General features: G+C 36.7%; 1 protein-coding gene across 4 annotated transcripts in view; it reads left to right on the forward strand.

Moving 5' to 3' along the window:
* Positions 1–15,922, forward strand: part of LOC139944038 (small G protein signaling modulator 3 homolog) — a 45,514-nt gene that overhangs the window by 22,216 nt on the left and 7,376 nt on the right. The window contains exons 12-20 of one of the 4 annotated variants that reach the window (XM_071940984.1): positions 2,893–2,958; positions 11,243–11,374; positions 12,086–12,140; positions 12,482–12,609; positions 13,180–13,335; positions 13,677–13,731; positions 14,568–14,676; positions 15,158–15,251; positions 15,707–15,912. In XM_071940984.1, coding sequence (XP_071797085.1) covers positions 2,893–2,958; positions 11,243–11,374; positions 12,086–12,140; positions 12,482–12,609; positions 13,180–13,335; positions 13,677–13,731; positions 14,568–14,676; positions 15,158–15,251; positions 15,707–15,912 — 1,001 coding nt within the window. Of the gene's footprint in view, positions 1–2,892; positions 2,959–8,778; positions 8,791–11,242; positions 11,375–12,085; positions 12,141–12,481; positions 12,610–13,179; positions 13,336–13,676; positions 13,732–14,567; positions 14,677–15,157; positions 15,252–15,706; positions 15,913–15,922 lie in introns of all 4 variants that reach the window. The other 3 variants (XM_071940985.1, XM_071940986.1, XM_071940987.1) reach the window with 3 other exon arrangements.

Here is a 15,922-nt window from a genome sequence, read left to right on the forward strand (position 1 = left end):
GAGCCTACCTTTTACTTCTTGAAACTGTTATTCCCACTTTGTGACTGTACACATGTTCAGCTGTTCACATAACCCTTGAGTGTGTTGTGAACATGGGGTAATATATTCGCAGTCTTTGATAAACAAGTATAGCGTTACTAATCTGGGTGAGCGATCTGCTATTTTAATAGTATCTGGTTTCATAAAAATCTTGTGGTGTTGTTCTTGGTTCTGGTTAGAATAACTAAACTATCACTGATAGGAATCTTGAACAACTAAATATGCTGATGGGTGATTGCATAGCATTGGTGATCTAATAGGGTGATCAAAACGGCTAAGTATTGGTGATTAGGGGACGACAACATTCTAATCTTCCATTCTTTAGAAATCATTCTTGGGGTTCTCCCCATGATTTTTTCAGAACTGGGGGAATTCTGGACCCAAATGTTTTGATGTTTGGGTTGAATTTGAAACAAGGTCTTCGGAATTTTTTTTTACTGGGTGTTTATCTTTGTTTTTTAGGTCCCACTGTGCAATCCAGAGCATTCTATATGGTTTTCTATTGATGATTTTTGTGAACGTAAAAAAAGAAATATTTGTTTTTATTTTGTGTATTCCTCAGATATTAATTCATAAAACCAGTAAAGACAAAACCATTTAGACTTCCCCAGATTGCACAGTAGGGCTTTTTAAAACCAGAGTAAACAACATTCTAGTTCGGCATGCTTAAAGGAACACAATGCCTTGGATCGGTCGAGTTGGTCTGTGAAAAGCGTTTGTAACCGTTTGTTATAAAATCCATATGGTTAGAAAGATTTTTAAAAAGTAGAATACAATGATCCACACACATTTGCTGGCGTTTTCCTTTTACTTTGCAAACCAACACGGTCGGCCATTTATGGGAGTCAAAATTTGACTCCCTGACCGTGTTTGTCGACGAGGTAAAATGAAAACCACGCAATTTCGAGTGATACTTGTGTGGATCATTATATTCTACTTTTAAAATATCTTTCTAATCAAATGCATTCCAATTTGCTTTTCAAAGACCAACTCGACTGATCCAAGGCAACGTATTCCTTTAAAGACCAAACTTCCAATGAAATGCATTCCAAAAGTTGGGTCCAGATTGCCCTAAAGTTTTGGGGAAAAAACTGGGAAGAACCCAGAAAATGAAGTTGTTGGTGTGTGTTTACTTACACATATGTTAATATCGGGAGTGTACTGTACATCAAAGTCAGTTAAACAAAATTATTTAAGAAGCATCCCCACCCTGCCTGCCATTAAGCAAAACCCCTCCCTATCCCAAGATGTATCTGACCATGGAGGTAGAATATTCTACCTCTTTTGATCTGATAGTGTCATAACAAGAGGTAAAAATCGGCATGTACGCCCAATTCAAGTCACATTAGTACAGTATTGTGATTAATGAATTGTTAAACTTTGGGTCGATAAGGGCAAAAAGAGACACAGAGATATACAAAAACCAAAACATTTATCCTTGAGGGGGATAAAAAGACCAACCATTGAATCTGTTTGTTTTTGTTGTTGTTTTTTCATCAACAAGTAGAAATGATATTAGGCTGTAGTAATGATCTCCTCTGCAAGTTGATTAAACCTATTAGGTCTCATCCCATTGATACAAATCATTTATGCTGTCCTCCTACGTCAATATTTGCTCCACTATGTTGTGACGTCAAATTGATTATGATACTGTGCTGTTTTTATAGCAGCACCAGATGTTTGAAACCAGGTGGTTTCGCATAGATTATGCAAAGTAGGTTGATACCATTATGCAGTTGGATAGGGGTTGATCAATTTTTCCAGCCACTTGAGAACACCATTAAATGTGCCAATATTGCACTTTTACTTCCAATTTCCTGGATATATTTCTGATATCACAACAACACCTCATGTTTTGGTCCTCACATCTTATCAAGTAGCTATTTACAATTCGACAACATAATTATCAGATACCAGTTAAAAAGTCTACAGTCTGTGAATGGATTAGTCCGAAATGGGGCCACGTGGACAGTTCCGGCTCAGTAATAAGTCCATCAATCTGCATCATTATCACTCCAATATCAAACACTGTATAGAAATGTCCGGGTGCTGATATTTTGATGGAACTATAATGGGGTATTGTGTGTAATACTGTATGGCTGCTATATCAACGAGAATGGTGTTCAGAAAACAACAATTGACACCGTCACCGGTATGTTTTGTTCATTAAAAAAATTACATTTTCAAAACACTGGTTTTGGACATGCAGTAGTATGGAACATATCTATGTCTAGGACTTCATCAGTTCTAGGCTTCATCAGTTCTAGGCAAATTTTATGGCTTTGCTTACCGTAAGCAAAGAGTCAATGCTTTACAGAAGCAGAATTGCGTGTCTGTACTCCGTGTTAACTTCACTTTAATACACAGCTAGCACAGAAAATGTTTGCTTTCACAGTAAGCAAAGAATGGTGATTGCAAGCGCAGAATTCGATGGTAAGCAGAGTCATTAAAATGGGCCCTGTTAGTTGAGGTGTTGTTATTTTGAGCATAAATCAAAATAATTTTGGTTTTAAAAAGTTGGAAACTTTATTTGAGACTTTACTTTACAATTACTAACTTTGAAGAGATTTTTCTTTCTTTTGAGGGCTAGTCAGAATTGTTTGGAATTCTATACTGTAAAGACGGTTAACCACTTCCAAATTTGTCCATTTGTATCAAACACTGTGAACTCAGAGAAAACAAAACAAATGTAGCTGTTTATTCTCCCAGTGCAAACTTTATACTGTGTGGTAAGGTATGCTCTGTTTGATTTTTCAAGAGTTATAAATTTTGAGTGGAAAAGTGGAACTATTTCTTGATTTTCTTCAAAGTTGAGTGTAACTCCCAAAATATTATGTGTGTGTGTAACTCCAGCAGCAAACAGAAGCTGTATCAGTAGCCTTACCGTGGTGTACACACACATTTTGTCTTCTGTGCGGGGTAAGTCTAACATTCAGCTGCCCCTAACTGTCACTGGTGACCATACATGGGGACCAGGCCATCGGGGGTCAAAGGTGATATCAGGGGTCAAAGGTGATAACATTGGCGAGTGAGGGCATACTAATTTGCATATCAATCTCATTTGCATTGATTTTATATTTTAAGTTCATTGTTAGTTTGCGTAAAAGATGTTTGGAGTACAAGAAGACAGGTTTTTTTTAAAGGCTGCTTAGAACAGTTTGAGTTTGCTTAGCACAGAGACAAGTTGCTTTTTAAAAGTAGGAACAGGTTACCAGCCAAATTTTTCTTTGTGACTGTCGTCTATTTTAGTCTTCTAAGCAGAGACAGTTTAAGAAGCTCTAAATTAAATGAGGCAAAATTTTATTTAAAAACTGAGCAATCTAGCCCTGTCTCAGTCTTGTTTCAATGCCCTTTAATCTTACCCTCATCGCATGACTGTGTGACTCAAATGACTGAATTTCAGACCAAGATCTGTTGGTCTTTGAAACAAGGCTACCTGTTGCCTATTTCTGACAGTTATTGCCTATTTTTTGTACAGTTCATGTTAAAAACTGCTGTAGCTTTCTATTTGGCTGTCCTGAAAAACTACGAACTACAAAGCCGGATTAGAATTGACCCGGATCCTGACCAGGAATTCCCAATAAAAAACAAATAGTAATACATTAACAATACTAGCTGATAACAACCCCTGATAATTATACAGATCCAAGATAAAATAACTTGGATAAAAACGCCCCATAATTAAATTTGTCCACAAATTTTATTCCGGCTGAATATACAACTGACAAGCTGGATATTTACTCCCTATACTTTCCTGATTTGTTTTGCTCTCAGAAAAATCTGCAACTAAAAAAAAACTGTCAATAAATAGCCATGAACAAAATTATACAAAAGTCCAGCCAATCTAGCTAGTTAATTGCTTAACCTTACCTACCACTAATTGCAACAATTATTTTTTCTGCTACTTCTATGCATTTCAGAGAGACTAAAAATCTACTGAAAAATAATTAGTGAAAAGCCTTCAAAGTTGCATAATTTGCTAATTAGATGCGCAGCTAATTTGCAGCACTGCAAACTACTTTTCTGAATAATTTTACATCCTTTCTGAATAATTCTGCATCCAATCACGACAGATAAAATGTCAAACCAGGTTTTAAAAGATCAGTAGGTTTGATCGACACATTTTGAATCAATTTTGTGCATATAATTAAGTAATTATACAATTAGCTGCCTAGATTTTTTGCAAATAAAAATCCAATCATTGCAAATGAAAGTCACACGCTGTACTCAAACAGAACTCTCCTACTTTTTTCCCCTAGAGTCAAGTGTCATGCCTTATGATAGAAGTAGACTAGTCAAAATACATTGTTTGATCAGTGCTGATCCAATGGTGTTCTTTCTATCTCGTTAATATTGGGCCCTGGTGAAGTGGTGTATTGTCCTTAACTACACATGACCCAGTAGAACTTTTAGGGAAGTAAAATGTTCACTCATTTTTATGGTGGGTCAGCTCAATAAAGTGGCTTGCTTATCAAGTAAACAAACAGCAACGACAGCTTAGGAAATCAAATAAGAATGCGTATTTCAGTGCACAGCCGATGTAGAAACATGAAGTTGCTGGAACGCAATCGTGCAAAGGCAATGCAGATTCTATTCTATGCTGATTAGTATGTGCTCACAGAATTGGAATAAGAGATATCCATATTGGACGCAAGATGGTAGAGGTATAGTGTAGTACAGATGGGAAGAATTTCCTGTGGAAGACACCTTGTAGAAAATGTCCTGTTTTTGTTGGCACAGTTTTGTTGTTCCTGTTTTTGTCAGTCTGGATTGTATTTCTCCTGGGCGATGTTTAAAAACAATAAGTTGGTCACAGAAACAAACAAAACTTGTGTGGTTCGGAGTAATTATTTTGTGCAGGTAAGTTATCGAAAATATTTCATAATTAAAATTGTAACTCATTGTTTAAGTTCCCACTCTGGATAAGCTGTAGCAATGTGTACCACACAGGCCGTGGACCCATCATGTGGAACCTGGGTCTAATGGTGATATTTTGTATTGTCCCTGTGTGTGTTACATTCACTGTGGTTGTTACACTTAAATGTGAACCTATTGTAAGATCTGTTTGGGGGTAAGAAATGGCTATGGTGTTCATTTACATGTGAATCATTATGCACAGTTCATTATCAGTAGGTATGGAGAGGTGGCAGTAGACATTTATGGTTAAAGCGTTTATTATCGTTAAAAAAAAAAATGTAGAATAGTTTACTCAAGCTGGTAAGAGTTTCATGCGTAATGTAATAGCTGGTGACATAATTTGTCTATAGATGGCATCTTACTTGTAGCTCAGTAGCTCCAGAGGCTCAATTTTTTTATTATAAAAAAATGCTTTCAAATTTTTATTTTTTAAATTCACGTTTCATTTACATGGCACAGATAACTGGTTTTGTTCCCACTTAATTGCAGGCATGATATTCATCCTACTTAAAAATGTTTTCTGATTTTTTAGCCCTTTGAAAAAGTTGAATTTTTGGTTTATAAAAAAAGTCTATTGGAGCCTACGCCATGTGTACATGTAGGTCAGCCCTTGTGCTCAATAAAATGTTCTAACTCTTTTCCAAGGAACATATTTTGTCTGTAAGTGGGACCCGACCAAACCATGACTGGATTGGATTGTTCCCTTTATTGTGTGTGATTGTTTATTCACTGTGTGAATACAGGGCACCTGACATGAACAAAATAGCTACATACAGCATGATAAGGGTGTGTCGCAATGGCACAGAACCTCAGTGCTATCAATTACAAATCGCTTTATTTATTTATGAGAACATATTGTTCACTATTCTAGTATTACACAGTGTACAACATGTATAAAATGTGTACCATTTTCGTACATGCACAAATGCCTACTTTGCATCCTAAGTATTTATATTGATAAATATCATGTTATAGTGAACTCAAGATCCCAAATGATGAAATACATTTTTTAGGTACAATTTGTGTATGCACAAACAACTGGTAATAATAAGAATAATCATAGTAGTTACATTTCATTATGTCTTTGTGCTTTTTAAAAAACAAACAGTTTATTTGTTAAAGACACTGGACACTATTGGTAATTAATTGTCAACATATGCATAAAATAACAAACCTGTGAAAATTTGAATTCAACTGATCGTCGAAGTTGCGAGATATTAATGAAAGAAAAAAACACCCTTGTCGCACCATGGTCACACGAAGTTGTGTGCTTTCAGATGCTTGATTTCGAGACCTCAAATTCTAAATCTGAGGTCTCGAAATCCAAACTCGTGGTAAATTATTTCTTTCTTGAAAACTACGCACTTCAGAGGGAGCTGTTTCTCACAATGTTTCTATACTATCAACATCTCCTCAATACTCGTAATCAAGAAGGGTTTTATGATGATAATTATTTTGAGATGCCAATAGTTTCCACTGCCTTTAAACTGTGCTGATAGACTGTCCTTTGTTTTTTTTTCCCCTCTTATTTTGATTCCAGTCTTGTAAAATACTTTTGGTCCGGTAAATATTGTGAGCTACAATACAAGCCCTGCAGTCTTGCAGATTTTCCTTCCAAATTTAAGCCCTCAAAGGGTCTTCCAATTTTACAGAATGTTTTGTTATTTTTGTTCATGTGTATCTGGTAGGCAGTGTCATTTAGATGTAGGGTGTATTCAAACTATTAAAGGCAGTGGACACTATTGGTTATTACTTAAAAATAATTATTATAATAAAACTTTTTGAGTAATGGGGAGAGGTTGATAGTATAAAACATTGTGAGAAACAGCTACCTCTGAAGTGACGTAGTTTTCGAGAAAAAATTAATTTTCCATGAAGTTGATTTTGAGACCTCAGGTTTAGAACTTGAGGTCTCGAAATCAAGCATCTGAAAGCACACAACTTTGTGTGACCATGGTGCGACAAGGGTGTTTTTTTCTTTCATTAATATCTCACAACTTCGACGACCGATTGACCTCAAATTTTTACAGGTTTGTATGCATATGTTGAGATACACTAACTGTGATGACTAGTCATTGACAATTACCAATAGTGTCCAGTGTCTTTAAGTGGCAGAGTACAAAATGGCTGCAATGTGTGAACAATAGAAAAAGATTGGACGAATCTACCAAAGTTACATGTTACTCAAAGTTTTTGGGTTTTTAATTTCGATTTAATAATATGGGATGATTTTTCCTCATTAAAGGGATTATTCTCCCTGAATAATTATATTCAAGGACAAAAGGAAAAGCTTTGGAGCATTGCAGACAGTTGTCTGTGATGCCTTAAAGCAGGCGTTTGGGGCATTACATGGTGTCGTATCAAATGTATGTATTTAGCTTGCAGTAACACCATGTGTAAATATATCAACTTTGCTGTGTAGATTTGTTCTTTGAGAAATTGTCTTGCCATTTTATTTCGGGAGACTACTTAACTCTATAAAGAACTGCCCTGCTTATTATCCTGGGAAGGTAGGAAATTGGCAGAGACTAAGCGAAAATAGTCGTCCCCGCCAATTTCCTACCTCCCAAGGTGGTACTTAATAAGCAGGGCAGTTCTTTTCAGAGATAAGTAGTTTCCCCAAGCTCTAGTTCGTGGCAGTTGAATAAATATCAAGACTAGCTCTCAAAGAATAAATCTACACAGCAAAGATACATGATTATGGTGTAACTGCAAACTGAATAATATGCAGTTCAATACATGTACATGTATGTACATGTCCAGTGAAACACATATGGACATTTGCTGGTACATTTAAACAAACTTGCAGTGTACTTGACTCTTGCATTTTTTTATTTAATATATTGTGGAAAAGGTGAAAATGGTAAAGGTGGATATTTCAAAAACTATTAAAAATAGTTGTAAAAACTTTACACCCAAAAAGTTGCGGATAAAAATATGAATTGTACAAGACATGATTCAAATCAAATTTACAAATAGCTTATGAATGCAGTTATCTATTATCAACCTATTTCATCATTCAAATATGATTATAATGGTTAAAGGCAGTGGACACTATTGGTAATTGCTCAAAATTATTCTCAGCATAAAACCTCACCTGCTAAAGAGTAATGGGGAGAGGTTGATAGTATAAAACATTGTGAGAAACGGCTCCCTTTGAAGTGACGTAGTTTTCGAGAAAGAAGTAATTTTCCATGAATTTGATTTTGAGACCTCAAGTTTAGAATTTGAAGTCTCAAAATCAAGCATCTGAAAGCACACAACTATGTGCGACAGGGGTGTTTTTTACTTTCATTATTATCTCGCAACTTCGACAACTGATTGAGCTCAAATTTTCACAGGTTTGTTATTTTATCCATATGTTGAGATACACTAAGTGAGAAGACTGATCTTTGACAATTACCAATAGTGTCCACGGTCTGTAAGATGAAAATGGTAAAGATACGATACAAATTGACAAAAACTTACATGTATGAGCTACCTTATGATCAGAACAAGGATAATTTGAGCTTTTTTAACAGCCCTCTCACATCAAACTGTGTTGTTTTTCATACTTTTGTAGTGATTTCTGGAATTGAGTTTGCAAAAAAGCTTACCATTCAGTTAAGGTTCGGAAATTACAAATAAGAACAGAATATAAATTTACACCCAATAAGTTTGGGATTAGAAATTTGAGTTTGTTGGGGGCATTTTAAATCTAACGTACAATGACTTATTATAAATGCAGTTATATATCACCAAACTCTGATAATAACAACGACAATCTTACCTTTTATCTCATTCCTTTCCTGCTCCACTTGACTATGCCTGTCTTTTCCATAGAAGGCTTGTGAGGTCAGTTATCAAACTTTAACGGTTTAGTATTTTAAAGAGCATCTTTTCGTCCGCTTGTCTTGTGACCAGCAACCCCTATTTCCTTGCTTATTTGTTTTTAATTTGTTTGTGTCGCTAGACATTGTTTTAGAGTGAAAGGGTTTCTACTTTCGTAAATCTGTAAAACTACACCAAGGTAAAATGTGATCTTCGGCATGCGAATGTAAACTTCCGAATAATATTAATACAAAATATTTACTACTAATGCAATAATTAAATGCATGTGAGTTAATTTACCTGATTTCATAAATTTGCATTTTGGTCTAATATTTGATTAAAGATTTACCACGAAACAGTTAGTTGATAGAATCACACTTTTGTTCTTACTCTGAAAAGCTACCATTTTAATTGTCATATTGATCACAGCACTCGTTTGAAGTGAAGAAATTATTCTTGTGTTTCTCAAACTTAGTTGTCAGTTTTTCAAGGGGTAAGGGACTGCAAATTTTCAACATTTTCCAATCATACAAAGTATGAGAAAATAGAATTAGCTGTTGCAAACTGCTTACCAACCAAAAGGACTTGTCGATGGTATAAATTGCAGACACCACACATGATTAGGTATATTTTAATGTGTGTTTTGTTGTCATGTAGTCTTCGAGAAAGACTCGTACAAAGTATGGTAGGGGAGGTTGGGTCAGAGACCACTCACAACTTTAAAAAGTTTGCAAAGTGTTGATAATTAAACAATATACACAAATATTAAAAGATTTAAAAAAAAAATTACATTGAGGTGGGGGAAAGTTTTTCAAAAGGACTCCTGTGTACAACCTAAAAAACATTGAAACTTTGGACGTTCCTTACATTAACATTGAGAGACAATGTCGGTTGAGATTACTTAAATAAAATGTCATGACCTATAACATTGATTTATAGATTTTTTTCATTTTTTTCCCGGAACATAGACAAATATATATATATACATATATTTTTTTAAATACACAAAATGCATGTTTTGGTTGTAATGTGCTTTTAATAGTGGACTCAGTTAGCTTAATATGTATTAGACTTTACCAAGTGCACTTTTAGTTATACTTATCATTAATCATGTAGTTGTAGTACTTCCAGTAATAGCTAAAACAAAACATCAACTAGTAGTTTTAGCGTGCATTTTATTTAATACATATTTCTATGGTGAGATATATAGATGGTAGTCTGTATGTTGTAGTAATAGTGAAACTAAATTGATATGAAGTGAGTTAACCCATTTTCAAGCACTAACTAAAACTATTTAAACACTAACCGAGCTAGAGTGTAATTTTTCTTCAAAGCTTCGGGGGCTTAAATGCGGGCCCGGTATTCTAGGCTATTCCGTCCGCTTGGCTGTCTTGAACCTGATTTTGCACTGTTTGTGTTAAGCTCAACGTTTTGTTTTAAACATGGAAACAAAAAATTAGATTTAGGATGCATGAGAGATGTGAGAGAACTTTTTAAAGTGAATGCCTACTAACACTGCAACATGCCTGTGTAATTACAGACGCATGAATGTTTATAATAGACACAAGTTTGGTTCAGAGCTTTGACAAGTAGGCCTACCTGTGTGTCTTGGCAATGTGTGGCAGAGTTTGTTGTTTAAACCCTCTCCCCCGACACCCCTCCTGGTACTTGTTACATAGATGGAGTGTTTTGTTAAAGCCCTTTTCACATGGCAGCAAGGGTTTCTTGTTTTAGCTTATTGTAACATACATGTAGCTGGGAAAATTTACAAAATGCACTCTGTGGGAGAACACAACAATGTTTATTAAATGTCCATAAAGGACGACAAATTTGAGATAACAAGGGACTCTTGATAGTTCAAACATTATTGTCCTTTCACATGAAGTGCAATTTGTAATAATTCCAGTACCAGCAATTCAGCAAGGGTCGACTACTGCTAACTTGCTCTTTTGTGAAAAGTGTTTTAGATGGTGGGATCCCAACCCCCAACTCTCACCCTAAGAAATAATTGTGACTAATCATTGTGTATGTGTGAAGCAGATTCAGCCACTGAAACTGGAAGAGTTGTGTCAAACTAGTGCATGTAATTATTAATCCCCAGCAAATACCAAGTAAAGCCTTATTTAAATTAGCAGCTACAGCTATGGCTACAGCTGTTGCTAAGGGTGTAGCTAAGGAAGACCTATACTTCAGCGCATGATGACGCTGCGATGTAGCCGTAGCCAACACTTCAGACAGAGTCTTATATTGCTTTGGCTGTGTACAAATTATGTTGGACAATCAAATCAAATCACAACATGCCATTGGTTTGTGGTGGATTCAATGTAGTGGTCATGTGCAAAGTAGTACAGTTTAGTGCATGCCGCTTCATGATAGCTCTGAAGATTGCTAACAACATGTAGTTGATGCCTTTTTTGTTCAAAAACAATTCAAACTTTTCAATGTTTTTTCTTTCTGGTATGGTATTTTCTCTTAGGTCGGGATGAAACACTCGGCGTCTCTAACTGACATCATTGTCGACACCCACCGACGTAAGCACTTGGCTTACCTAATGGCCGAGCAGGGGGCCATTGTTAATCCAGAAAATACAGGAAATCTACCAAAGCAGGTTGGTGAACAAAAAACGGTTCAAAGATTTGTGTTTTTAACGTACAGATTCGGGGTAAAACGGAACTATTTGTCTTTATTGCGAGGTATGTCGTGGCAGAGCAGTTTACTGCATCAGACTCAAGCTCTGGTTCCTGAGTCATCAACAGGTTGTGGGTTAGAGTCCTAACCATGCTTCTCATCACCCAGTGGTAAATGGATACCTGTGTGGGCATAGATTGATATAATAATAATAATAATAATAAAGAATATTTATAGGGCGCCAAAATCCACCAAAATGAGGTGCTCAAGGCGCACAGGAGGGGGAACCACACACAGCAAGGAAAATAAGACAAATAGACCAATAAAGTGGTTTTCAACTTAACCTTTAAAGTATAAAATTAAAATGAAAAATATTTATACAGGTTTCCTTTTTTCCCACTTCAAAATGCCCATAGTGGCCGCAAAGGCCGCAAGGTTTGATCTACTTCCATCAGCACAAAAAGGTCAAAGTAAAGGACATAAAAAAATATGTCCAGATATGAAACTTTCCAAAACACAAAAGTAATCGTTTCGTGTTATTTCTGTTGACATTTTTACTGACAACATGTTTGGTTGAAGAAATGAGCAATGTTAGCAATGTCTTGGCCTTTTGTGATGAGTATACAGTCATGAATGGTTTCTAAAGTATTGAATCACATTAATGTTTCCACTTTCTTCCCCCCCCCCCCAGCATATTCACAAAAGACAGCTTCACAGGAAAAAGTCATTCATGGGAAGCCTATTTGGTGAGTTGTGATGAAACTAGTGAACCTAAAAAAATCTAACTATCTAAGGTTGTCTGCATCCGGGTCAGAGCTGTGTATTGGGAGAGTTGCAACATAAAGGGACCGATCAGGTGGTTACTGGAAGCTATTTTCGGTCCAATTGCAGCACAATGCAGTGGGCAGACTAGTCTGTCCCCCTGTGTTCTCCCATGCGTTTTCCTTACACAAAATGGCTTCCAATCGCAAGTTGTCGCAACTTTCTAAATAAACAGCTCTAGTCTGGGTGACATGCAAGGAAAGATACCACTCTGCTAAACCCAAGACCGACACTAAAACCCAAGACCTCTTCTCTATTATTACAGGGCTGAATGAGAGTGATGATCTGAAAGCCAAGAATATTCGACAGACGGAGCTGGTCTCTGATCTCAGAGAGTCCATCCTGCAGATCGGACGACACTTCCAATCCATTGATCCAAAGAATGCTAAAATAGTGAGTGAAGGAGATTAGTAAGGGATTAACAGAGTGGGGTTAAACAATCGTTTCAAACCGGCAGGGTTGTGTCTAAAGCTTTCTGCTCAGTCCTTAATTTCATGGGGGTTGGAAATTGACACCGAGCTGAGGCTAGTGATTCAGACTAGTAAACTAACGTCTGGACAATGCCGGTGGTCTTATGTTAATCAATTGAATAGTAATACCTCAATGTGTAATATTTTTGTGAAAAAATGTTGGCTATGAATGTGATAAATATCTTTCAATTCTGTTGAATATAGAAGTACACACACGCATATGACAAGGTCTTAGTCAGATAGCCATGCCAACATCCTTGCATACTCTGAAAGGGACAACCCTGTTTCAGTCCCATGAGTAGGTGGCAATGTCCCCCAGGTGGCGGTTGATTCGGGTCGATAGCCAAAATCAGTAGACCTCACCTTGAAGTGGCCGTCAGACCTTGTGATGTAAGGCAATCTTTCATTAAAAAAAAAATTTGTTTTTGTTCTTTTTTCTTTTTGTGGGGGACTTCCAACACACTTTTAATCTTGGCTCACATTATTTGAACAGCCTCTGATTCCTGATTACTCCTTGGAGAGCCACCAGAAGGACCATGAACAGTTCGTTGATGTGACAAGAAACAGAAGGAGGAGGGCCAAAGCGCTGCTGGACTTTGAGAGACACGACGACGATGAACTTGGCTTCCGCAAAAATGACATCATCACTGTGAGTCAAATAGATTACTAAAGCCTTAGTTTGTCTCGTTAGTGTTTGCTAACAATGCCCTTCAAAGCATCTGTCTATCAACAGACACCTTTGTCTGGCTAACCATACAAAGCTTGCAGCGGGACACAACTTTATAGCTCTATTTTACTTCCAAAAAAATACAGTATAATTTTTGTAGCCATAAACTACTTTAAACTCGAGTATTTGAAGAAACAATTAGCGCACATAAAACTCAATATAGTTTGGAAGTTTAAATACTCCCATCTAAAGCAATGTTTCAGTTTCAGGCTGAATCCTATCATTACTGCATTCATTGATTATTACTTCTTGTATTGTTGTAGATCATTTCACAGAAGGATGAACATTGCTGGGTGGGTGAGCTCAATGGACTCAGAGGTGAGAATCTACAAACGTAAATTTTTGACTTTTTGATCCTGCAGAAACTCTTTCATGAGTCGGACGGTCTCTAGTGACCAGTTTAAATCCCTTCCCTCTGACATTAAAGGCAGAGTCACACTGCAGCGATAACGATAACAATAATGACGCAAAAAGAACGCATTCTAATGATTGAAATGCTCCACACAGAATACGCCCACGCTTATTCAACCAATCGAGGGCGTGCATGTTTAACGTTCTCATTTTTTGTTCTCGTTGTCGAGGCCTGTGTGTGACCGGGCCTTAACTCTTTTCAGATTCAAATCTTTTAAAGGCAGTGGACACTATTGGTAATTGTCAAAGACTGGCCTTCACAGTTTGTGTATCTCAACATATGCATAAAATGCCAGAACCTGTGAACCTTTGAGCTCAATCGGTCATCAAACTTGTGAAATAGTAATAATGAAAGAAAAAAACACCCTTGTCACACGAAGTTGTGTGCGTTTAGATGGTTGATTTCGAGACCTCAAGTTCTAAATCTGAGGTCTCGAAATCAAATTCGTGGAAAATTACTTCTTTCTCGAAAACTATGGCCCTTCAGAGGGAGCCGTTTCTCACCATGTTTTATACCATCAACCTCTCCACATTACTCGTCACCAAGAAAGGTTTTATGCTAATAATTATTTTGAGTAATTACCAATAGTGTCCACTGCCTTTAACATAACCACATTACTTAGAAACGCTTAATACTATCATAAGCTGCTGTAGGCTTCTGACCTAGTTTTTTGTTGCCATTAATTTTAAGACTGATTACTAATGTGTACCTTCCCTTTAACATGGAATGAATTTATTTACAGGTTGGTTTCCAGCTAAGTTTGTTGAGCTTTTAGACGAGAGAAGCAAACAGTACACAAGTGCTGGAGATGACACAGTTACAGAAACCATCACAGATTTAGTTAGGGGAACGTAAGTATCAAGTCTTTGTCATTTATTGTTTATATTTTTATTTTTTTATTTTATTTATGTATTGATATCCAACAGCGGATAGTCGCCACTTACAGGAATCATTAAAAAACTGTGTATAAATATAAATACAATGTATAAAATTATGTATAAAAATAAATATAACTGTGACCATGTCCCAGTTTCATAGAGCTGTTTAAGCAGAAAGTATTGCTTACACTAGTTCATGCTAGGCAAACATCTTAGCTGTACGGCAGTTAACGGTTGTATGGCTTCTGACTGGCACCCCCAAACAAAGATATTGACAAACTAGGAAGATCACCAGCAAAGGGCTAGATAGCTCAGTTGGTAGAGCGGCGATACAGTAATCCGGTTCAAACCTCGCTCTAGTCCGTTTTTCTTTGTTCAACCCCAAATCTTGTTTTATCTTATCTTTATTTTGTTGTGGTATCATAAGATGATTTGTGGTTTTTTTGTTCCTTAGGCTGTGTCCGACATTAAAGGGTATATTTGAGCATGGTTTGAAGCAGCCTTCGATCTTGGGCGGGCCATGTCATCCCTGGCTGTTTCTTGAAGAGGTTTGTACAGATTCTCAGCGATTCACCTTAATGTTGTGTCTTATGTTAAACGAAACATAAAGATTGCACGACCATACAGGTATCAGAATGGAAGGAGGACTCTTCAGGATGCAATTGTTTTCTGTTTTTTTGTGGGGTTGCCATGTGCAAGTAGTGAACATACAATTAATGTACTCTTTCACTATTAATTAGTCAAAAGTTTGTTAACCCATATCTCAAAAAATAATGAATCGAAATACATTACATTTGGGATCTGGGGGTTTCTCAAGGAGTTCAATCAGCTCACTTGTGATGGTCAGGTCCAAAAGCGTCTTGAATTGACAGGTAATGACCAATTATACCAATTCATCCTTTTACAGGTTTGGTATTTACTATTGGTGTGTTTTAATGTAGGAGGCCAAAGAATGTTCCCCTGCATCGACAATAAAGTTGTTTTTGTATTTTTCCAAACACAGGCAAGTTGCAAAGAAGTAGAGAAGGATTTTGAGTCTGTCTACTCAAGATTGGTCCTGTGCAAAACCTACAGATTGGATGAAGATGGCAAAGTATTAACCCCTGAGGAACTCCTGTATAGATCCGTCCAATCGGTCAATCTGACCCACGACACTGCTCATGCCCAGATGGACGTCAAGTTACGCTCTCTCATCTGTCAGGGTTTGAAGTAAGTGGGT

This window comes from Asterias amurensis, chromosome 11, assembly GCF_032118995.1.
Source record: "Asterias amurensis chromosome 11, ASM3211899v1".
Taxonomy (NCBI): domain Eukaryota; kingdom Metazoa; phylum Echinodermata; class Asteroidea; order Forcipulatida; family Asteriidae; genus Asterias; species Asterias amurensis.